The following is a 24,594-nucleotide window of genomic DNA, read 5'->3' as shown; positions in this document are numbered from 1 at the left end:
CCCTACCCTTCTGTTTTTATTTTTTTTCAATATTAGCCAAAAGCTTAATGCTAGCAGTTATCTCAAACTGTAAGAATGAACAATCAGACATTGTACCACCACATAAGATGTGCTTTTATTATAAAAGAAGCATAATTAACCCTATCTTCTACATAGTGCTCTCTTGTGCAACTGCTAGCTGGTTGTTTGGCAAATAGCAGAGGTTTATATCCAGATTAAGCAGCTCTTGTTTGATAGATTTTGACTATTATTTGAGACCAGTTTTCCTTATGCAGCAAAGCAGAAAGAACGAAGAGCAGAATCTCTGATCTTTTCTGGTCTGTTCTCTCTGATGACTAATGACAGAACCTGAGGGAATGGCAGGAAGATGTGCCAGGAGAGGTTTAGATTGGACATTAGGAAAAGGTTCTTCACCCAGAGGGTGGTGGAGCCCTGGAACAGGCTCTCCAGGGAGGCGGTCATGGCCCCAAGCCTGACAGTGTTCAAGAAGCAACTGGACACCACCATCAGACACATGGTGTGCATTTTGGGTTTGTCCTGTGCAGGGACAGGATTTGGACCCTTTTGATCCTTGTGGGTCTCTTCCAACTCAGGACATTCTATGATTCTATGATTCAGAGAGTGGGAGAACAAGGAACATAAATTTATATAAGGGGTAAGAAGACTTATCAGAAGTGATTTCTCTGATTCCCCAGGAAGCAGATGCTATGAAGAAACAAATCTGCAGGAAAGAAACTTTGTAAGATGAGACACACACTTTCCAAGTCATAAAGAATGCTGATTAATTCTTGAACAACAAGGGTATGTCTCTCCTGAGTCCTGTGGATTTGTGGAGTTCAAGGTGGAAAGGACCATTGGATTATCCAGCCTGATCTCTTCTTAGCACAGTTTAGAAATTTTCATGCAGTAGCCCTACTAATGATCAGAGTAAGTTATGCTTAAACATAATATATTGTACAGCAAGCCTTAGCTTAACTGTCAAAAGCAAGAAAATGTATGCATTTCTTTCCAGAGCTTTTCACCTCTTCTCTCATTTCTCATCTCTTTTTTGCCAACCTCACACCTCTGTTTCTCCATCCCAGTCTTCTCCCAAACACAGGATCTGCCTCCAATTCATTTTTCTCCACTGGTCCCAGTTTTGATAAGTCTCTATTCAAATCTGATATGGCTGGCACCATTACCGAAGCGATCACACACTTCCAGGGTGGTGGTATTCCTGATGCAGTTATGTGGGTGCTCGTGGTGTTGTACACTCGTACTCCACAAAATATACCTTTTGCAAAATATTCCACTTAAAGTAGCTGTGAAGTCTGGCTATTCTTCACATAACTCCTCCATAACCACATGAGATCCAGCCATCTTTCACAGCTTCTCACAAAGTCCTGTTGAGTGATTTCTCGTCATGTTACCTAGATTGCCATGTCCCCTCAGTCCTCCTAACCTCAGGCCAGGATGTAGTCAACAGCCCGATCATTTACCTGCAGCCTTAACACCAACTCTGCATCAAGCTTATCAGCAACCATTTTATATCACTAATATAATACTCAAAATACATCCTGGTTAGAGCCAATCCCTGAGGTGGTAGTCTGAAATGAACAGCTTGAACTCTTCTTATTGACACTTCCTTTTTGAGATCTTCTGATTAGACAGTTTCTAAATCAGTCCTTTGTGTGTGTACATATCTGTGCATTTTACAGACTTTCAGCAAAAAATGGTATCAGACAACAAAAAGAAGCCCAGGTGCAATGGTTCTCATTATTTAAGTGATTAAATGTGTCCATCAATATGGAAACAACATTTATTTTCTAAGTCCAGTCACAAAGAATGTATCAGATCCATAAAAGAATAAATGCCATGGGACAAGATCCAACGAAACAAATAATTATTGTTCTGTTAAAAACAAGAAATAATACACACAAATATCAAAGTACTCAGTAGTATGTCATGGAAATGTAACAACTAAGAGTGGGAATACTAGACACCTGGTGATTATTCTTGCTGCTAAAAATCTTAATAGTTATTTACCCACTTGTTTTCAGAACAACTTCTCAGCCATTGAGGTGGCTCTGCCATCTAGAACATTTGTTTGCTTCTTCTTGTGGACATCTGTAGACTGTAGCAATTCATCAGCAGCCAGGAACAGTCCAGTATTTAGTCTAAGTAAATGGAGTCCATGAAATACTCCGCAGAGCTTTCTTCAAATGCACTTTCCACCAAATCAGCTACACTGAACATCTGTCACTAGTTGTAACCAATGAGGTACCATCTCTTTTCTTTTACATCAACCCATCATATCAGAGACATTAAACCTCAAACACCAACTCGAGAGGATGGGTTAGCGGTTGCCAAATTTTCAACTAAAAGAGGAAGGCCTTTCTCATATCCATTTACAGAAAACACCACAGGTGATATAAAGATTTTATCAGCATTTGAAAAATCCTTCATGACTCACCTGTGCCTTTACTACACTAGGATTTGCAATACCATTGTCCAGACTGATAAAAAAAAATCTTACCATACGATCAGGTATTTAAAATAATAGACAGGATTCTCCTGCTGGTAACTCATTACAAACGATTGAACTCTCTTTCCTTTTGTTTGTCATCCAACATTGTCCTTGTTTTTGTGATTCACGTGTAACTTTCGTCATTCAAACTGGAATCACCTTTAGGTGGAGACTTCAGTTCATGTAATTCTTAAATTCTCTATAGATCTATGACTTCATAATGAATAAGCGTAAGCAAATACATGATGGTTGTACCAACAACACACACATCTATTTTGTTGAATACTACTAAATGGAGGCTCCTGTATTTTTTTCTAAGGGTATTACAGCCTTTCTTTTTCTGACCCTCCTCCTTGCTGCTTTTTTCTGGTCTACCTTGTCTTCTCCTGTTCATTTTGCTTTTGCCAGGATTCTATATGGTACCCCAATTTCTTGTCACAGCTGCAGAAATCAAATGACAACCTTTTACAGCATTATTGACTCACTACAACAATCTAACTCTCATCACCCATAACTCCTATTCATAAAATAATTTATGACTATGTACCTCAAGTGAAGGCAGATGCAGAGCAGATTGATGCAACTTATGCTGCACCTTTCATTTTTTACTAGGTTTGGATTCTAGTGGAACACAAAAGCTCCAAAGCAACAACAAAATAATCAAAACCACAAAAAATGTGTACATGCAAGGAGGAATAAGGCTATATATATACATAAATATAAATATATATATAAATCTCAATCTTAGATACCTAAAAGTTCAAATTGCTCTATATTTAGTAGAGAAAAAATGAGACCTCCCTGCATGGGATGATCCATTACATTCTAAAATAGGTGTTTGGACTGAATTTCTCCCTTGAAACACCTCTTTTCCTTCACTGTAGAGCAAGCTTGTATGACTAGGTTAGACAAGATACTTAAATTCTAGAGGAATAAAGATAAATTTCAATGATAGGGTGCTTTACGTGTCTTATTGATATCATGCGTGGTGTCTACAGAAAGTTAATGGATTACTAATTTATCAAATTAATAAGCCATATATCTATATCTCACTGGCTTTTATAGCATGTTAACAATCTTGAAAATATTACAAGCAACAGAAGAACCATACCTACTATAAAGAGCACCTGGGCGTTCCTGCTCCAGCAGGGGGATTGGACTAGATGATCTTTTGAGGTCCCTTCCAATCCCAAATTTACTGTGATACTGTGAATTAATATGTACAGTCAGAATGTAAACTGAGAGAGGCTGAACTGTTCTAGTTAGTGCATTTGCATTGCTATAATCTAACTCCAAGAAGAAAGGGACAGCTCAGAGAAACAGCTGCTTCTAGCACCTTCAGGCATACTGCAGATCTAGGATCAGCTTACAAAGAATCCGTCTGAGAAAAAGGTAATGATGGAATCTTAGGGAGCTGGTCAGGACACACCATCCCACAGTTGTTACAGCTAAATGAACCTTCAAAAAAATAAAGTTATCCCTTACAGAGGAAAATATTTTCGGTTATATTTTATATAAGTTTGCAGAGGTGGTAGGTGCCCCATCCCTGGAAACAGTTAAGGGCATGCTGGACGGGGTCTGAGCAACCCGATCCAGTTGAAGATGCCCCTGCTCGTTGCAGGGGGGTTGGACTAGATGAGCTTTGAAGGTCCTTCCAACCCGAACTATTCTATGATTCTATTATTATCTCGGTTTTGTGATCTGCATTTTGTACTCAAGAACGGCACCTGGGCAGCTCACACGTCCCTATCTGTGGGAATCGGGAATACCGCCTGCAGCCGTGCCAGCGCCCCGGCCGGCGAGGAACCGACTGCGACCGCCCGTGACTGACCAGCTCTCGGGTAGGAGCCTCCCCTCACCGCGCCCCTCAGGGACGGGAAGCGGGCCGGCACGCCGGGAAAACACCGGGAAAACACGGCCGCTGAGGGAAGCCGTTCCCGCGCTCCCATCACTCCAGATGATAGCGAGACCGCCCCGCTTCCGACAGAGCAGCGCAGCCGCCGTCTGCTCCCAGCTGCGCTCCGGGGCAGCGCGGCCGGGCGGGAGCGGCTCTGACCGTTGGTTGCTCCGCCCGCGCTACAGCAGCGGCGCCGCGAGACGGTGAAGGGGCGGGGCAAGGCACTGTTACTGCCGGCACCACTCCTCCCCAATCGGCAGGCGGGCTCTCCTGTTTTTCCCTCCTCTGACCAATCAACGTTCGCTTCCTTCCTTGCCCCGTGAGCTGTTGTGGCCAATGGGAAGTGGGTTCTTTGGGCGTCAGTCATATTCAAACCTAGAGCGGCGCGGGCACCGTTGTCCGGTTGGAGCCTCCGTCCCGGCCCCGAAGCAGCAGGAGGGGGCGGCAAGGGTGAGTGCGGCCGGGCCGGGGAACAGCGGCGTGCCCGGTACAGGGGGGTGGTGCTGTGTGGCGGCGGAACCCGCGGGGCTTCCTCCCGCCGGCCCCGCCCTCCGCGGCCGGGGTCGGCGCTGCCCCGCGCCTCGGCGTAGGCCTGCGGGAAACGGCGGTGCCTGGGGCGTTCTCATGGGTTCCCCCGTCCCGGCGCGGTGGGCTAGGGGAGCGCTCGGCGGCGGACGGGGCCTGGGGCTCCGGTGGGCTGCTGCCCATGCGGGTGAGGAAACCTGATGGCTTTGTCCTCTCTCTCGCTACCTTTTCTCACCGCCTTCCTCTTCTGTGGCTTTGTTTTTTAACATGACTTTGATGAGGGATTCCGAGAGTGGGGCTGTTTGTTTGTTTGGTTTTTTTTGTTTTTTTTTTTTTTTTTTGGTTTTGTTTGTCTTCACTTAGGCTGAGGAGTAACGCTTCTAGAACTAGACATAAAGCAGAAATGTGCTTGGTATGATTTCGTGGAAATTGTTTGGGAAACGGGAAAATGTATGCGGGAAAGGAGAGGGAGAAGGAGAGAAAGATCTTGCAATGTGTGCCCCCAGCTCTGGCTGGCCCAGGTGATGAAGCAATAGCTATTCCTGAAATGATACCCTAAAGCTACTCTCAGTGGTGTCCTTTGTTACTGCTTGGCTATATCCTTAATTAAGTCTGCGGCACTCAAAATTGTGTCTCAGTGGTTTTGTGTGCTGCTCTGTTCTCTGCGGCCTCTGGGTAACTTTTACATGCGGTGTAACCTCCAGTTTGTTTATCCTGCAGTAGCTCACTGCTCCTCTGCTGTTGAGCCTTTCTCTGATTGGCTCTATTGTGTATCTTTGAGTCTTTTTTTGTAGCTACTGCTAGAGCTTCTATTTTTCCTATTTATATTCGTAGTTAATGTTGCTCTTTAAAATGGTTGGTTGCTTTGTTTTTTTGTTGGGTGATTTTGCTTCCATTAAAAGAAAAATCCTGTTTTTTTTGGATAGCTAATTAATAATCTTTTAACCTAGTCTTGTAATCAGGGTGTCATGTGGAACATGAAATGAGCTGAAGTTGGAGAGTATTTGAAGAGCTTTGCTACCTGTTTGAAGTCAGATTTTGGTGACTGCTTATGGAACAATTTAGCTTGATGCTTTCTGGTAGCAGCATTTTTTTTAACATCTGAGTGGAACAAGCAAAAGTTGCAGGATTTCCTTCATGTTCCTATAATTGCAATTTGCTCTTCAGACTTTAAGCCAAAAGCTTGTATCATTTAGCAAGCAGATCTGCTTTCTGCTTTCCCATGGGTTTTGAAGAAACTCATGGGACGTGGTTTAGTGGTAGACTTAGCAGCGTCAGGTTTACTGTTGGACTTGATCTTAAAGGTCTCTTCCAACCTAAATGATTCTGTGAAAGCTGGTATCTATTTATTCAAAGGAGTAAGAAAGACTAGATTCTGCTGTAATATATGTAGAACAATAACTGATAACTGGATGAATGATAGATAATGCCATGTGTTTCTGAAGATAGTTATGTGTGACATGTTTTTTTCTTGTCTACCTTGAACCAAGGTGGCAAGGTCTTGAAGGCAGGAATTTCTGAACACTTAAATGTCTATGTAATACATCCAAACATTCAGGAAGGGTCTTTACTAGTACTGCAGTGTCTTTTGGCAACGTTGATGTAACTGCACTTGGAGATAGTTCTAATTCCTGTAACTGACAGCATTTGGTGTGCTATGTGCATGCATGTGCCTCTTTGCTCAAATAGTGACAACTATTAAATAATTATCACAGTATCACAGAATGTTAGGGATTGGAAGGGACCTCAGAAGATCATCTAGTCCAATCCCCCTGCCAGAGCAGGAATGCTTAGATGAGGTCACACAGGAACATGTCCAGGTGAGTTTTGAATGTCTCCAGGGAAGGAGACACCACAACCTCCCTGGGCAGCCTGTTCCAGTGCTCCGTCACCCTCACTGAGAAGAAGTTTCTTCTCAAATTTAAGTGGAACCTCTTGTGTTCCAGCTTGATCCCATTACCCCTTGTCCTGTTATTGTTTGCCACCGAGAAGAGCCTGGCTCCATCCTCATGGCACTCACCCTTTATATATTTATAAACATTAATAAGGTCCCCCCCTTAGTCTCCTCTTCTCCAAACTAAAGTGATCCAGCTCCTTCAGCCTTTCCTCATAAGGGAGATGCTCCACTCCCTTAATCATCTTTGTTGCCCTATGCTGGACCCTCTCCAGCAGTTCCGTGTCCTTCTTGAACTGAGGGGCCCAGAACTGGACACAATACTCCAGATGGGGTCTCACCAGGGCAGAGTAGAGGGGAAGGAGAACCTCTCTCGATCTACTAACCACCCCCCTTGTAATACACCCCAGGATGCCATTGGCCTTCCTGGCCACAAGGGCACAGTGCTGGCTCATGGTCATCCTGCTGTCCAACAGGACCCCCAGGTCCCTTTCCCCTACATTGCTCTCTAATAGGTCATTCCCCAACTTATACTGGAACCTGCTGTTGTTCCTGCCCAGATGCAGGACTCTACACTTTCCCTTGTTAAATTTCATCAAGTTATTCCCCACCCAACTCTCTAGCCTGTCCAGATCCTGCTGGATGGCAGCACAGACTTCTGACATGTTAGCCACTCCTCCCAGCTTAGTGTCATCAGCAAACTTGCTGATAGTACACTCTATTCCCTCGTCTAAATCGTTAATGAATATATTGAATAATACTGGCCCCAGTACTGACCCCTGAGGCACTCTACTGGATACTGGCCTCCAACTAGACTCCGCACCATTGACTACCACTCTCTGGCTTCTCCCCTTAAGCCAGTTTGCAACCCACCTCACTACTCTATTGTCTAGACCACACCTCGTCAACGTAGTAATTAGGATGCTATGGGAAGCTAGGATGCTATGGGAGACTGTGTCAAACACTTTGCTGAAGGTAGACCACATCCACTGCTCTGCCATCATCCACCTTGTTACATTCTCATAAATGGCTATGAGGCTGGTCAAGCATGACTTACCCTTAGTAAAGCCATGCTGACTGCCCCTAAATTAACTGAATACATCAGTACTATAATGCAAATACTGTAAAAGATGAAGGCTACATTTAAGTTTCCCCTCTTGTTTGTGTGTGATCTTTCTGCATAGGAAAGGAAGGCACCAGAAAACATACACATGGATAAAGTTTCTGATTTAGGGGTGGTGTTTTTACCTTTTTTTACACAGTGTAGAGGACTTAACTGAAAATTCTTCAATGTGTAGCCTTCTGACACTAGTAGACACTTTTACTCAGACCATAAGAAGGTGGCTAAACAAATATTTAATGTAACAGTTTGTAGCCAAAATGGTCTGGGGGTATAAGGAACATATAAGTAATAGGATAACAAATATATTTTACTAGGCTTGTCCATTCACTTGGAGGAAAAAATGCCAGGCAAGCTCTTGGGCATTTGCCTGAATTTTTTCACTGTTCTCTACACCTCCTTAGATAAACAGATGCAATATTTCAGTAGATTCCAGGGTAATAAGAGAATGTACCTTTTTGTTTGGTAAGTAAAAAGTATTTTCATACTTTCTCAAAAGTTTGAGGAAAAACTGCATTTGGCACCATTCAGAAACTGAACAGATACGTGATTTGCTGTGTTACACTGTATGTCTTTGGTATCAATAAACATTGTTGGGTATATTGCACCTGAAATCCTGTGGATAACTGGTACTGCCACTTCATCCATTTACAATATATACTGCTTTTTTTAGTCCCTTGGCTCCTGATGTAGTGGGTCTGTATGAGGGGTTGAAGTTACCTCATTTATCCTTTTTTTTAAAGGTTGTTCTCCATCTTCCTGATATCTGCATACACATTCTCCCTGTTCTTTGCTTCCCTGTCTCTAACCTCACCTCCTGAATGGCTTTTCTAGATCTTAAATGTGCTGCCATGTAGTTGTTGTGGTAAGAAGCTCTGCTTCTATTAAATGCATGTAGAACAGCATGTTCCTATTTTAGGTCTTTGCTGTCTTGTTAGAATTTGAATGGATTTCGCACAGATACATTTATGGCAAATGCTAACCGTACAACAGATAAAGCTAAAATGAGAGTCTGAATACTTGCTTACAGTTGAACTTTGACAGGAATAGAAAGATTAGTCGCAAATGCTGACAATATGCAGATGATTATGCCCTGAGCGTATTTTGTATCTGTAAATGTCATAACAAGCTTACACATTTGGACGTTCTCAACCTCAGTAATAAAACAGTACAAAAAAGTTAAAAGACTAACTTGGACTAGTTTTATTGATTTAATAAAACTTTATTTCTGGAATGTCAGGAAGGTGAAGCAAGGTTACAGGGTGCACTGATATTCATTTACTTTTCAATGTCTAACCATGCCATTTTTGATATACAGGAACTTCCTCAGGATGCAGAGCTGCATTTCTTGCCTTTCCTGTTTGCTAGGGATCATCTGAGATAGTCTGACCCTCATCCACATTATCTTTTGACAAGGAGAGGTTTTCTCTATATAGTACTCGTTGAACCTTGGACAGTTAAGCAGCACACGAGCAATGTAAGTTTGACATGTATTGATGGGAGTTAAGATCAAATTTATGCATAAAATGATTTTTTTTTTTTTGGTCCACTACATTTGGCAAGCTATCACTATAAAAAGAAAAATTAAGCTTTTACATTGGTGAGGAAAATAAAAATATTGTGGGTTTGTGTGTGTGTTTTTTTTTTTTTTTTTTTTTTTTTTTTTTTAATCTACCAGGGAATTTGTAGCAATTACAGTTGTAATGAGAGAGTATGGTATTACTAAGCCTCAGGTAAAATTTGCTTGATCTTCTTGGTGCTTCAGGTTTTGGAGAAGCTGACCTCCTCCATACTTTGAGGAAATTAGTACAGTTCTAGGACAGATCTTTAAGGATGTTCTCACCCATAAAGAGGAGACTTGGAGTATTGAGTTCCTGTAGCCCCCCTACTGTATTTATCAAGGCAAAGCTGTAATAGGTACCAAAATCTTCCCTGGGAAGAAATAAATGTGTTTTGTTCCCCTGTGGAGTAAACAGGTATAATCTTTAGAATGTCATGTGAACAGTCTTTGCTACTGTAATCACCTGTGTAACTTTCACCAAAGTGATCTCCAAAAGATGGGACAGTTTACAGAGGCAGTCTCAGAACTGCCTAAGATTTTTTTCCCTATGCACTTTAGGCTCAATCAGATCTTAAAGGAAGTTCCAAATGAGCACTAAAATTAGAATTTATTCAATGTAATTTCTTTTAACAAAAAATGGAGAATTCTTTTTTTTTTTGTCTCAGCTCAGTTAAACAAAAGTTGTTTTCAGATAGCACTGATGTAGCATGCTGCCTGTAGCTTTCATAGTTTTTTCTTCTGTATTGTTCTTGCTTACAGCCGTATTTGGGGGGATGCTTCCTTCTAATTTTATTAGACCACTGAAAATATTCCATTTTGTAAATGAAAGAAGGAACCATTTTCAGAGCTTATGAACTCATGTGTTGAACATCTCACCTGACTCCAAGAGTTGTTAAATTGATGCTAAGATCTTTTGATAGTGGTAATGTACGTGGTGCTTTTGCCAGACTAAATCTTGGAGTTTAGAGAAAAAAAACAACAACAACAACAACCCACCCGTGTGTTTTGAACCTACTAAATAACGCTTCTGTATAGACAAGAGCAGACTTAATATTCTTGGTGGGGCATTTGTAATACAGCAGAAGAATATCAAATATGCCTACTTCTGCTGTATGAGCAGGTTCTGTAAGCACAAAAGTCTTCCTGGTTTATGGTTTCTGGTTAGAGAAAGCTGATTGTAATATGGTAATTTGTTACACATCACTTACTGGTTAACCTGTATTCAGTGGTTTGTCTTTATTTGTGTAATCTCTTCTAATGAATCCTTTTAGAAAGACATCTAGGCAGTAAAATTTTGCAACAGCAAATCTTAATGAGAACCAGGACAAGAAACTATTTCAAAATATTTGATTTAGAATCTCAGTAGTATAAATAAGTGCATAATACTTAAGTGCTGCTTTAGGGAAGAATGATGTTAAAATTAAGGTATAAATAATAAACTGATATTTTTCAGAGCATATCTCACTGTCCAACTATAAGTATATTATGTTAAGTTAAAAATACCATGCCTATTACAGAGAGGAGATAATGCTAAAAGATGGGTTGTAAGTATCTGTTATGTCTTGAAACTTACTATTTCTACTATAAGTTACACCAGTGATGGAAAAAAAATATATTGTTAAAACTTCCAGTGTATAGTATGAAGCTTTCTTTCTCTCTGAAAAATGTTTACATTTAGAGGAGGTGTGCATGTGGGGTGACACATCTAACATAGTCTAACCTAGCCTTACAGGTGTCATCAAATGAAAGTCTCTCCTTGCCTTTCCTTTCTCTTGTCCATATGGTGATGCAGTTGAGAAAGCAGGAAAAGCATTAAGCAAAAGAGAAGTTCTTGCCCTCTCATGTATTTTTCTGCTGGGGTTTGTCCCTGAGGCAGGTCACCCTGAAGTCTGACAAATGCTTGTTCCATTGCTGTTTATTCAAGAGAAGTGTTAGGAGTGTTTGGCAAGGGGGAGAAGTATCTTAAGCACCTATTCCTGTTCATCTAAGCTGGCTTCTGCCAAGAAGTTTACTTGCATAACTACATTGACAAAGGCTTCATAAACTATTTGTTACATAATGTGGTTGAATCTCAAACTGCAAAATATACATGAGAGGGTTTCCCATGGTAATTGCAATTAAGGTGAGCAATAAGAGGGTTCTTGAGTACCTTCACTGGTTTTTAACCTTGTGTTTGCAGATGGAGGAGGAGGACCTAAGTGAAAGAGGGTTGCCACAAATTGCTTCAATCATGAATAAAGTTAGAGACTTGAAAAACAAATACAGAAATGAAGACAATATCACAGATGAACTTAACTGTACTAAATTTTCAGCTGATACAACAGGTATGTGGTTTTGTTCATCTCTTGTCACTTATGCAACTGATCTTAACCTAGACTAAGAGTGAAAGAACCATTAGCTGAAAGGATTTCTTCAGTACTAGTGATCACAAAATACGTTTTGCATTTCCTTGTATCTTTAGTTAAATGCATTGTTCTAATCTGGTGTAAAAACAAAAAATAAAATCAATCCAAATCACCGGTCTTTTTACATGAAAGCTTATGAAAAGTGCTTTCTTCTGTTCAAGTTTGCTGCAGTTTTAATGGATCTCCCTTCTTATTTTTCTGTCAGATAACTCTGGAACTGTTAATCAAATAATGATGACAACAAATAATCCAGAAGATTGGCTGTGTTTTTTACTTAGGCTAGAGAAAAAGGGTATTCCTCAGACGGATGTTGGTCTACTGAACAGACTCATTGGTCGTTACAGTCAGGCGGTGACCGCATTGCCTGCAGAAAAGCATAGTCAAAATGAGAGCTATGCTCGCATCCTTGTGAGATTTGCTGAGTTGAAAGCGTAAGTATACATTTTCAATTTTCAGGATAAGAACTCATTCAGAATTATGAATTTGAATGATGATAAAAAAGTTTGTTTTCATTAGTCGTTTCTGCAACAAATTATCATTTTGATTGGGGATGTTTTCATATTGGTTTCTTGAAACTCTGAGCAGCTTTGGCTAGTCATCTGTTGTCTGCACAGTACTTGCAATTTTTTGTATATGCTAAACAACATGATTGTTCAGAGTTATTTCATTTAGAGATGTTAACACGCTTTTTTTCTGTGTTCTGTATGTAAGGCACATGGGGAAATAGCATGAGACTTTTTTTTTACTTCAGCTCAGAAGAAGCTGCATAGGTGAAATCTGTTACAACTTTGGGTAACTATAATCTGTGTATTAAACTGTGTGTTGTAAATTAGGGTTAGCTTCCTGTGGAGTTCTGTAACTGATTTGGCTGTGAGGTAGACATCTAATCAGACCATGGTGGTCTATCCTTGTCTAGTCTGCTTTCTTCCTTAGCAGGAAAGATGCATCCCAGCTACATTAAATAGCTGCCTTGTGGTAGGAAGGATGTCTCAGAACATCATTCTAGACTTTCATACTTAGAAAATTAGTTTTGTGGTCATTTATTGGTTTACTCAATCCAAATTTTACCAGTGTGCTTGTCCAGATGTTTCCAGACATAATTTGGGAGAGGGTTATAATTGGATTTTTCATAAGTAGTTCTTTTGTCACTTGAAATGCTGTGACAGCAAATATTTTGATCAAGAGCTGCAATTTAACACTGCAGCAATTCTTAATGGTTAGTTGAGCAGGTGATCTTCAGTGAATATAGCTAGTCTTTTTCTGTTTCTTGTATGTCCTCCCATTTGGATTTTTGGCAGGTGGCTTGGTCTTACAGTATGATATGGTCTGCTTCTTTGTCTGTACTGTCATTTGCATGGATTTTGCTGCATCAGTGTTTACTAAAAACCACACAATGGAAGCCATCTGTTTAATGTGGAGAAACATGCAGGAGCGAATAACGACCTGCTGTGAATCTTTAGTATCTTGAAGAGGTAAGGTATTTTTGTGAAAGTGGAGTAAAGCATATCTTCCAGAAAGATCTCCTGTCTTTAAAGACACTGGGAGATGGCATCTGTTGGCTCTGTTCAAAGCTTAGTTGCTTTTCTTCAGAACAGCAATTGTGTAACACAGGATTCCAGCTCATCCTTTCTGGAATTTCTTTTCCAAAATCATGATTAGATGCTATTATCAATCTCATTGTGTACAGTAGGAATTGAAGTTCTGAAAGATTATTTCCTACCTCCCAAATAACTTTAAAACTCTTGGATATCTTTCCACTTGATCTTTAGAACACAGTTTTAAAGGTGAATACTAGAACTGTGTTCAGTATTCTGTGTGTTGTATTACAGAGAGCAAAATCTAGGGCACTGTCAGTAGTCTGTTAATGCTAGAATGCAAGAATATTTTTAGTGGTTTTAGTTGAGATGTCCCTCTGAAATGTCTTGAGTTGCTTCACTGCTATAGCCTTTAGGGGCCTTCTTGGGAGAGTAGTTTATCTTGTTTCACTATTAAAATGTACTCTCTATACCTGTAACGTCTTCTGTTCCTGGTAGTCAGCATTACTGTAGAATATACCTAGCTCACTGGGTAGTTCAGATCTTGTTTTTTTTCTGCTTCAAATTTTTAACTGGCAAATATCATCAGTCATATGTATCCTGACTTGTTAATGAAAATTATTTTTTAAATTTAGTTTTTAGAAATGTAGAAAATCTGACACAGCATCAGTCCCAATGGAACTTTACTATAAGTATCTCCCTAAATGGCAGTCCCCCATTTGAAAATTACCCTCAAGAGATTAGCCAGTTCTTAATCATTTATTTTAAGCTAATGCTTTCTCTTTCAGAGTGGCGTATAATACAAAGTCAATTATTTATATGAAACTATAATACATTTATAAACTATAGATGTAATCACACCAGAACATGAAATTGCTTTGACTTACCAGATGTAAAAAACCAACAACAGTGTTGCTTGTCTGTAGTTTTTGGACATGAATGTTAATCAGTAAGTGGTTATTTGGATTTTCTTGGTGTTTGATATTTCCCTGGTGTTTCATACTCACCTTCTCTGTTCCTGGCTGTCATTTTGTCTAGTACTATTTGTTTTGTCTCTGCTCATTTTTTTGCTTCTGGTAAATAAATTCTGTCATCTCATTACTTCCTTGAGTGTTTCTGATTTATTTTTTTCAGCTATTGCAAGTAAAGTAGCGCTTGAATGTGTAGGTGCTCTGATACTGCCTTTGGTGGGAGGAGAAAGGTGCTCTTCAGTAGAGTTCTGCTTGTTCTCCCAAATGTTCCATCTAACAGAAGTAAGCCAGAGCATCACAAACTTGAGAAGCAGTGACAACAGCAAACTGTTTGATTATAGCGACTCTTGGCACCAACAGTTTTCTTCTGGTCAAAGCTGGGTTATTCCAGTCTTGGCATTGGTCCTGACTTTTCCTGGTATCTTCTCTAGCTGCAGCCTGACTATACCAAAACCTTTTGACTTATCGATGATACTGAGGGTGTTTGAAGATCCCTTGAATGTGCTGTGAAACAGGCAAAGGTGAACAACCAGTTGCACCCGTGATTATCTGTATGGCACATACACCATGCCAGGCCTGCTTTCATGTAACACTTCTGGCTGTAGCACAGTGCCACCAAGTGTGCGTCACTTGATGCCTGTAGCGAACAGTGGGTCGTGTTCTGCATATTGCTGTCCAAGTTGTTGCCACTTTCTGTGGGGAACCTAAATTGTAACACTCTTTGTAAAAGTGCCTGTTACTGCTTAATTTGTGTTAGTCTGACTCTGCCTGCAGAGTTATTCTGTGCCTGTCCTATTGCTTTAGGTGACCAGAGATGAGTTTATTAAACTTACTGGAGTTCAGTAACATACCTAAGCAATGATAGAGACTTTTTTCATTCTTAATTCCACAGAATTCTACTATAAATATGTTCTCGTTAGTTTTCTGTGTTGTCTTTTTCTGTACTTATTTTTTAAGCCATTGTCATAAAAGTTTTACCATTCCTGCTTCTAAGTATTACTTCTGCTTACATATTGAATAAGGATGTAATTTTGCAAGAAATTCCTTATTTCTTGGTTGTGGATTGTGCTAATAAAAGCATTAAAAGAATTTGGGGGAGTTGCACTATATGACCTTTAAAGGTCTCTTCCAACCCATACTATTCTATGAACTCTTTTTTTCTTTTTTTAATGCTAGAAAAGGGGAGGCAGTTCATTGAAACATAATGTTAATTTATTATTTCATAGTAATATAGATTTGTGTCTTTTTCTAACTTAACAGGTATTTACTTAAGCTGTTAAATTCTCCAGAATATTTAAATTTTGGTGTACTGTGTGCAAGCATCTAGGTCACCTAGTTTGGCAACCTGTCGCTGAATGTAAAACTAGGATTAAAATTTAGCCAAAGTAAAGGAACTATTAAATGTGAACTATTTTGTTTAGACTTTGTGGCATAATCAGTATGTTTTTGAAGTATACTATGTTTGCTATTGCTGCTATCTGTGTGTCTGCCGAAAAAGGACTTAAATCCACCTTGTGCTACAAAATTTAATTGATAAGGCTGTGTTGGCTAGGAGTATGGGGAAAACAGAAAGAATTCCATACATCTTGTAAGGAGTTGATTTTTCCCATAATACTCTTGATAGAGGTAGCTGTTGGGTAAATGCTCTTGTTGTGTTTTAGTTTTCTATAGTTATGGTTTTATAGATGTACCAGCAGAAACAACTTCCTTCAGTGACCTACAGCTCTGCTAAGGGAATCTTGACAATTTGAGTGCAGTTGCAAAAGTTCTTCAATAAAAGAGCTCATAACCTCTAGCAAAATTTTGGAGTTCAATAGTGCTTTAATGTAATGGATTGGAAACATTGTGACCATATTGCTACTAATATATATAACTAATAGTGTATACAATATTTCTTCTGACTTGATTAATATGATACATTTTTCCACACTTGGAGTTTCTAAAGCAATTTCCCTGTCCCCTTGCCTTGCAACCACCTTAGTATAGGAGTCGTTACAGCTATAAGAATGGATATTTTTCTTTGGATGGTGTCAGCATGTAGCCTGGAAGGTGTTATTTGGGTGTTCCGAGGGGAAAATATGTATGTATTTTGAAGAATAATATGAGCAGGGACAAAGAATGAGTTCTCAGTCGTCGTCTTCATGTTTGAACACATTCTGGTTCTTGGAAAGTGCCAGCTTAATATCTTTCAATAATTACCTTTTTAAGATTCTCTGGTTATTTGTGCTTCATTAATGGTTCTAAGCCAGAGGAAAAACTTTGCTGGTGGATTGCTTTTCAAGAATTGTCTGAAGCACATGGAACTTGATCCTTGTTAGTCAGGCTTTTTGCCTTGTACAACTATTGTTATACTGTTTTTACAGTCTTCAAGATCCAGAGGAGGCACGGGACCAATTTCATTTGGCCAGGCTGAACTGCAAGAAATTTGCTTTTGTGCATGTGGCTTTTGCACAGTTCGAGCTCTCACAAGGTGCGTAGAAAAACTTGGTGTTGCTGTGTATGTTATTCTAGGTTTTGTTGTTTTAAACTTCTTCTGTTTTTAAACTTCTTCATAATTTGCAAGGAAACTTGGTAGGTTTTCAATCAGAAAAAGAAAAATCTGGGTTTGTTTCTTTTTTGGTTGAAATTTATCAATAGCATGTTCCTTTTTAAAATAAGAATATGTGTACAGTTAATAGTTTTTTTTCTTTTTTCAAAATAACTTTCAAAAAAGATGAAAATTGGCAGTGGTTTTTTTTTTTTTTAAGCTTAGATCTTGGTGTCAGATAAGGCTCTTGCTGTGTTGAAAAATGATGGTCAAATTTGGGTGGTAATTTCCCTTTAGATATTTTCAGCTTGCTTGTGGGAGAAATTCTATCTCCTTCTGAAAAGCAACTAGATTCTTTGTGTGTTTTTTCATTAAACCAAAATACACTGTAAATGGGCAGTTTGGTCCAATTAAGTTTCCCCCCTTGCTGTTCAGGTTCTTAAGTAGCTAGCAATTGCATTTTCATTGATTCTTTTGTTTCCTGTTCCACTGTATTCTGAGTATTCATGTGGAGATGAATGGTATTTTCTGTTGCTTCATAATGACCATGGGCTAACTTATTTGACAGTATCACCGATGCCATGTTTCAGTCAGCTGTGGTGAGGGCGAAGGAGTTTTGTCATTATTTGAAACAGAATGGTAATTTTTGTCATATGGTACCAACTGAGGAGTTTTAGATAAGCCATTCTGATAAGAGTGTTAATGTCTTTTAAAAAAATCTGGTCCCTGTTTTGAAGAGATGCCTGAACTCTGTCCCTGATAGGGATAGTTGCACTGAAAGCAAACTTTCTGAATTAATTTATCCTGTTGTGTGGTGTACTGGATCTGGCTTGGGTTTTACATTTGCATAGCTGAAGTGTTGTTTTGTGGCATTTTTTTGGTTTTGGGTTGTGGGTTTTTTTTTGTGTGTTGTGTGTTTTTTCCTTATTGAACTCTTTATCTACAAGTTTTTTTCTAGCTTTTGCTCTTCCATTTCTCCTTCTAGACTATTGTAGACTCTATAAATTATGCTGTAATATATCCAGAACAAGAGGTCCTCAATACTTGGTTCTGTAATCTATCTAGAACAGTAGGTCCCCCAATGCTTTGGGCCAGTAGTCCACACAGTTGACCTTGGCTTATGTGGCTTCTTTCCTATTGTGGATAGGGGAGGTGGCCCTGGTACTTGGCAGCAGAGTTGTGCTACCTACCCATAGCCTTGTATTTTTGGGTGTCTTTTTTTAATCTTCTTTCCATGAGTGACTTGAGCAGTGATTTATGTCATTCTGTTTATCTCCTCCATTTAACAGCTTGCTCCGTCTGGAAGGACAAGCACATCATGTTAAAACTGTTTTCTTTGAAAGAAAAAGCCTTGGTAGATAAATTTTGAGGTGTTTGTCATTTGTTTTCCTTCATTATTTTCTGTTTAGTATCATGCAAGCTGTTGCATACTGCCTGGTATGAGAAATTCTCCCCCAAATTAACTACAATAATTGAGTTAAACTGTTCATTCTATACTCTGGATTCTGAATTTGTCTTAGCTAGGTATTCTTCTTTATGCTTACTTTTGCTATTCATAGGCAAAACCACTGCCTGTGGGGAAAAAAAGACGTTCAGTGCATGAATTCCTTGTTTTTACTGTATTTTAGGATACAGTTTAGATATTCAAAGTATGTCCCATGATGTACAGCCATTTTATTACAATCAATAAGTAAATACTTTTTTCTCAGATTTTCCAGTTTTTCTTAAGTAATCGGTTTAGTCGTAATAAAATGAATTTGTAACAGGAAAGGCTGTGGAAGTCTCCCTCAGAAATACATGCCGTGTAAAGTAACTAGTAGAGAAAGGGTGGGGAGGACAAAAATGTGCATATCTGGCAGGTCTTGTTCTAACAGAAACTTTCTGTGTTGAACTTATAAACAGCAGTAAAAAATAGCTAATAATTTGTCTAGTGAGCACTGTATGCTTATTAAAAAAGACAACAAAACAGTGATGCTGTGATAATAAAGATACTGTGAAACAAGTGTAATAAACAAAACCTATTGTGTAATTTAAGTAAAATGTAGAAATGTTACTAGTGGTTACCAATGACTAGATTTGTCCTTCTGTCAAAATCACTTGTGAATTTAATTACCTCATAGCTATGGGATATGTTAGTGCAATCGTTTCTTTTACTTTGACAGCAAATAGCCAACCTGAAATAAATACCTAATGCCAAAGAAATCAAACATTCATGATTTGTTTTGTTTTATCTCCAGTGTATCAGTTATCCTTGAGCTGGTCTGTTTGACGTTTGGTAATGCATATGGTGCTCTGGCGTCTCTTCTGGGCGATTTAAAGGGGATTAATGTAACGTGAGTTTTATATTGTTACTTGGAGTGCTGTTCCTTTTTTGCTGAGTGTGTCCAGTTTAGGGCAGAGGGAATGGAGGAGTGTTGTGATTTGTTACCTTCTCACCCCAGTAATTTCAGCAGTGCTTTGGCACATCTGCCAGTTGCTTCTGGATTAATCTGTCTTTGCTTTAAGAAGAAAGTTAATTATACTTCTGTCTTGAGCAAAATGTGAGCTAAAACTCAAGTGAAAATTCTGAAATTATGGTTGGCAAATAGATTTTGATTTCCTCAGAGATTATCTTTCCATTTTCAGGTCATGAAAATTCATAATAAAGGTAGCATTCTGGTTTGTTTTTATTTAAATGCTGAATACAACTTCATTTCAACTAATCAGATGAAGAGCTGTCTCTTCCTCACTTTTGTTGTGCCTTGGGTAGAGTGCTTGAAGCAAGATTTGCTGTGAATTGCTCAGAACTCATGACCACAAACCCACTTTTGGCTATGTCAAATGTCACACCTAGGTGGATCCAAAGAAGGGCAACAAAACTGGTGAAGGGTCTAGAGAACAAGTCCAATGAGGAGTGGCTGAGGTAACTGGGCCTGTTTAGCCTGGAGAAAAGGAGGCTGAGGGGAGACCTTATTGCTGTCTATAACTACCTGAAAGGAGGCTGTAGCACTGAGGGTGCTGATCTCTTCTCCCAAGCAGCAAGTGATAGGATAAGAGGAAATGGCCTCAAGTTGTGCCACGGGAGGTTTAGATTGGATATTAGGAAAAAATTCTTCATGGAAAGGGTTGTCAGGGATTGGAACAGGCTGCCCAGGGAAGTGGTTGAGTCACCATCCCAGGAGGTGTTTGTGTAGATGTGGTGCTTAGGGATATGGGTTAGTGGTGGACACAGCAGTGTTAGGTTAACAGTTGGACTTGATCTTAAGGGTCTTTTCCAACCTAAACAATTCTATGATTTTGTCATACAGGCTTTTGTATGTGATGAAGTGGACTGATTGAAACTCACAGGTAGATCTGGCTTTACTTTTATGCTTTGGTTCCTCATCTATTAAGGGAGATGGAGCAGTTCATTTTTCATATAGGTGTTTTGGTGTGTTGTTCTTACTCAATGAGGCACGTAATACTAGAAGGAATTGCTTTCATTTTGAATAGCAAGTCTTGTTGAAGCATTGTGTGGTTAGTAAATAGAGCCAAAGGTAGAATGCTGGATAAGGATTCTTAAAAAGAAAGACTAATCCTATCCACTGTTAAGGATTTGGGAGAAAAATATCTGATTACATGATTAAAAAACAAAGCATAACAAAGATGCAGAAAATAGATTAAATTGTAGCAAATCTTTTGGTCCTTCCTGGCTTTGGTGTCCAACATCACCCATATAATATTCTCAAAATATGTCACTTAAGCGTTAGTTCCTAATATATACACCCCATTCCCCCCAGTCTGAACTGCAGGTGACATTGACATCTAACTTCATATACCGGTGGAGTTATGAGTGCTGAAAACATCATAGAGCTCTGAAATACATATATAATAAAGTACTTCTTATACTATATAATGGTGTATGTGGCACCTATAAAATCAAAGTGGTTTACATTTTCCTGTTTTGGAACTGAGGAAAAAGGCATTTGGGACTTGAGGGGCGTTAACAGATGTAACAAAACTTGTGTCATTTTGCCATGATATGCTATAAATTAAGGAAAAGCTTTTAGTTGCAGCAGACTTTTTTTTCTTTATTTGACTCTTATGTTTTTGTTTGTTTAACAGCTGTATGTATACGTGCTTATGTGTAAACTGATTGCTTTCAACATTTTTTTTGTTAAACATGCCCTTTCTCCCCCAGTTCTCTTTAACCTCTGTTTTTGGCATTTAATAACATGTAAAATTGTAACAAAACAAAATCTTTCCTTTTCACTCATCTTTTCTTAGGTGTAGTGCTTTCTGGAGTAATCTGTAGTTTAACAGCTGCTTTTGACCTTTGATTTCTATTGAGTGCCTTAAAGATGTTTCATAATGAATATATAATAAAGTTTGTATCTGTTCAGATCTAAATGGAAGTCCTTAAAGCTTTTCTTTCCTTGCTGATACTACAGAAAAAAAAAAAAAGAAGAATTTAGAGTTTGTGTTGTATTTCCGTACAGTTCCCAGAGCACTAAACAAATGATGAGAATGCAGTTCTGTGACTTAATAAAGCATACTTTGTGACCTGGTGTTCAACTTCATATGCAAAATTGACTGATGTGATTCACTTGTGACTAGTTCAGGCAATATCCTGAGCATGGATATGTAAGGGGAGGTGGAAGTGCCTAATGAACAATGGCTTCACAGAACAACGAAAAGTGAATATAAGAAAGCATGAGTGTGATCATGTCTTTAAAAAAAAACACAACACGTTGCCTTAACATAACTTTCTATTTCCTTGATTTCTACTTCTGTGTTCTGTACTACTTAGGAAATATGAAGAAGTGTAAACAGCTTCTTCAGAAAGCTGTGGAGTGCTCTGCTGTTCCACTAGGAATGTTGGAAACTGCTCTACAAAACTTTCATTCACAAAAAAAGCAGTTGCTTTCAGATGAGGAGAAGGAGAACTTTGCAGGTAACTGCAAATTCTTAAATTGATTGGGTTTTTGCATGTTGTAATGCTCAATTAAAAAAAATTATTCTGCAATGTTTGTCCTTTCTATATACAGACTCAATCTGCTAATGTCTAATAAACAGTCATATTTGTCTATATTCTCCATTTTATTCCTTCAATACTTGGTTCTGTCTTTGATGTGGTGACTTGTGTTTGCAGGAGCTACAGGAGGGTAGACTCTAATTCTGCAAAGGTCATTCCTCTGACTCATTGTGTATTTGTGCTCTGTAGTAGATACTTTTAGCTGAAAGTTGAAGAGCAAGCGACTGGTGGTAGAGAAGAATGAGAACTGGAATGTACAGAGTAAGCTATATGGATAGCTTGCTTTGAGGTGTATCTTTTTGTGACACTTAGCTGCCGGTACTTTACCAGCATATTTCAGTGAAGTCAAATCTAGGAAAAAGAATCCATTTCAACTTTATATTTAATTTACAAATGGGCAAACCCCATATATTTATCAGTATAAAATTTAAGTGCTTGACTATATCAAAATATAACTGGTACTGGTTGCAGGGTATAACTTCAATAAGGAAACAGTTACCTTGAAGTTTTTGAAAGGTAAATTTGTTTGGAGTGAAAAACATGGTTTGACTTGAATATTCAAGTGCATGCAACTAACTATTGCAAGAGCCATGTCTTAACACTACCATATTTTGCTTTGTATAAGGACAGAATTAATGCAGTAGATCTGATTTAATTTCCTTAGGGATATGTCTTCAGGAATATTATTTGAAATGTGACTGTGTCTTGTTAAATCAAAGAACACTTGTTTCTTTATAAATAACGGCAGTCTACAGTATTACCTAATTAATTCTAATTTCCCTACAGTATCAAGTGCACAAGAGTCTGTACTTCAGAGCATAGCTGGAAGTTGCAGAAGCATAATAAAAAAGAATGATTCTGGTGAAAATCCTTCTACTGTTACCAGACTTTTGCTTGGGTAATGGCTTGATTTGTTATTTTATTTCTTAAAACATCATTTAAACTACACTACAATGTTGTGTGGGGTTTTGTGGTTTTTTTTTTTTTCTTTCTTGCTTTCAGGGAAGAGAAATCAGAGGAGTTCAATGCTCTACTTAATTGCCACAATCCATTAAGACCACTAAACAAGTCTAACCAGGTAGAACATGTAACATTTTACTTCAAAACCTTAAACTTTTCATACTGCTTTACACATCTGATAACTTTCAATTTGCTCTTAGGCCTGCCCCTTTGGGAGGGTTCCTGTTAAACTAGTAGCTGATGCTGATGATGATGTGAAGACAACAAGTGTTCCACTTACAGCTAGTGTAATGAGGAGGTATGGTTATTTGGTTAACTGCAGCACAAAAGATTTTATAACTCTTTTTCAACCGAATGCTTTTGTTGGATAGTGAAAATATCAGTTAAGAATGTTAAGATTAATCTAAAGATTGACAAATAATCATTATAACTGCACTAGGTATTGCAATAGCCCACTTCTTATCTTACTACTCAGATTCTTTGTATGAAAGCATGCAAAGATAATTTTCTTGTTCTGGCTAATTAGTAAGCTCAAACCAAATGGAGACTAAGGCAAAAATAAATGTTGTTCAAAATAACTTCACGTTTATGTATTCCAGTTCCTAAAATTAGACATAGTCTTGTAACTTCCAGAAGAATTTTTTTTAAATCTTCATTTGTAACATAGTCCATATGATAATGATTATATTGAACTAGTTATGCTCGTTGTGAATAACTGTTCAGCAATGGAAGAATCTGCCAACTAAAACAGCACTTTACTACATGTTACCTGACCATAGCATAGCTTGAAAATAAACAGAGGAGAAAAATCTTCCTCCTCATGGCAAATCAAGTCTGTTATGTTTTCTTCCTGTCTTATTGCTGTGTGATATAAATTAATGTAGAAGTGATAAATGTGGGGAGAAATATGTTACCGGAAAGTAAAAACTTCATACTTAGCCTCTCAGAAGTTAGCTGAAGTCCAGTATTTTGAATCTGTGAAAGTAGTGAGATAGCTATTTCACATGATAGTATTGTTCTGTAAGTATTTCAGAATTTAATTTGGAGCACACCATTAGGGTTTAGGATCCTAGCTGTAGCTTACTGGTGTTTTCTGTGGGAGACAACCAGTTAAGTCATCTGTCATTTCATAGGATGATGGTGGCATTGTTACAAATTTGTTGGTGGTGTTTCTCACTTGGCTGTTAGAGTGGACCTGCTATTCTGTTTATTTGAAACTTGTAGTCAAGTCTTCACGCAACTGCCTTTTTTTTTAATCTGGTTCACAAAAGCCAATTATTACATTGTGTTGGCATGTGATGTAATTAACAATGTTATGTCAATAGGCAAATATCCGGCTCCAAATGCAGAGCCTTCATCGCACCTTGTCCACCCTCAGAATCAAAATCTAGTGGGAGTGATTCATATGACTCAGGAGACCTACAGGTAACTTGAACTTTTTCAAATAGATGTAAGGAACTCTACTTGACTGTCCTGTGGTATTAGAAAGGAAAATAATGCTTTTTTTCAGTTCAAGAAAGAAATAAGGTAGAATATTCCTGTATGTTAAGTAATCAGTTGTAACTAGAAACATTAATTGTGGCTTTTAAATTTGAAAATTGTTATGCATAATCAGGCATTAAGAAAGCTTTCTCTGAACAATATATCTGATGGAGGTGTGTTAAAAATCTGTAACAGGATTTATAAAGAGGAGATAATCA

The 24,594-nt window shown here is 38.6% G+C and overlaps 1 protein-coding gene across 3 annotated transcripts in view; it reads left to right on the top strand.

Moving 5' to 3' along the window:
* The first annotated feature begins 4,731 nt into the window (after positions 1 to 4,731).
* Positions 4,732 to 24,594, top strand: part of TTK (TTK protein kinase) — a 33,144-nt gene continuing 13,281 nt past the window's right edge. The window contains exons 1-10 of one of the 3 annotated variants that reach the window (XM_082050148.1): positions 4,732 to 4,853; positions 9,261 to 9,419; positions 11,683 to 11,827; positions 12,114 to 12,339; positions 16,778 to 16,884; positions 21,710 to 21,853; positions 22,721 to 22,832; positions 22,937 to 23,012; positions 23,095 to 23,192; positions 24,220 to 24,319. In XM_082050148.1, coding sequence (XP_081906274.1) covers positions 11,683 to 11,827; positions 12,114 to 12,339; positions 16,778 to 16,884; positions 21,710 to 21,853; positions 22,721 to 22,832; positions 22,937 to 23,012; positions 23,095 to 23,192; positions 24,220 to 24,319 — 1,008 coding nt within the window. In that variant the 5' untranslated portion in view covers positions 4,732 to 4,853; positions 9,261 to 9,419. Of the gene's footprint in view, positions 4,854 to 9,260; positions 9,420 to 11,682; positions 11,828 to 12,113; positions 12,340 to 12,987; positions 13,381 to 16,777; positions 16,885 to 21,709; positions 21,854 to 22,720; positions 22,833 to 22,936; positions 23,013 to 23,094; positions 23,193 to 24,219; positions 24,320 to 24,594 lie in introns of those variants that run through there. The other 2 variants (XM_082050149.1, XM_082050150.1) reach the window with 2 other exon arrangements.

Source organism: Streptopelia decaocto, assembly GCF_964273445.1.
Source record: "Streptopelia decaocto genome assembly, chromosome: 3".
Classification (NCBI taxonomy): domain Eukaryota; kingdom Metazoa; phylum Chordata; class Aves; order Columbiformes; family Columbidae; genus Streptopelia; species Streptopelia decaocto.
Note: the sequence above shows the minus strand (reverse complement) of the source record. Positions and strands in the feature narration are given on the sequence as shown.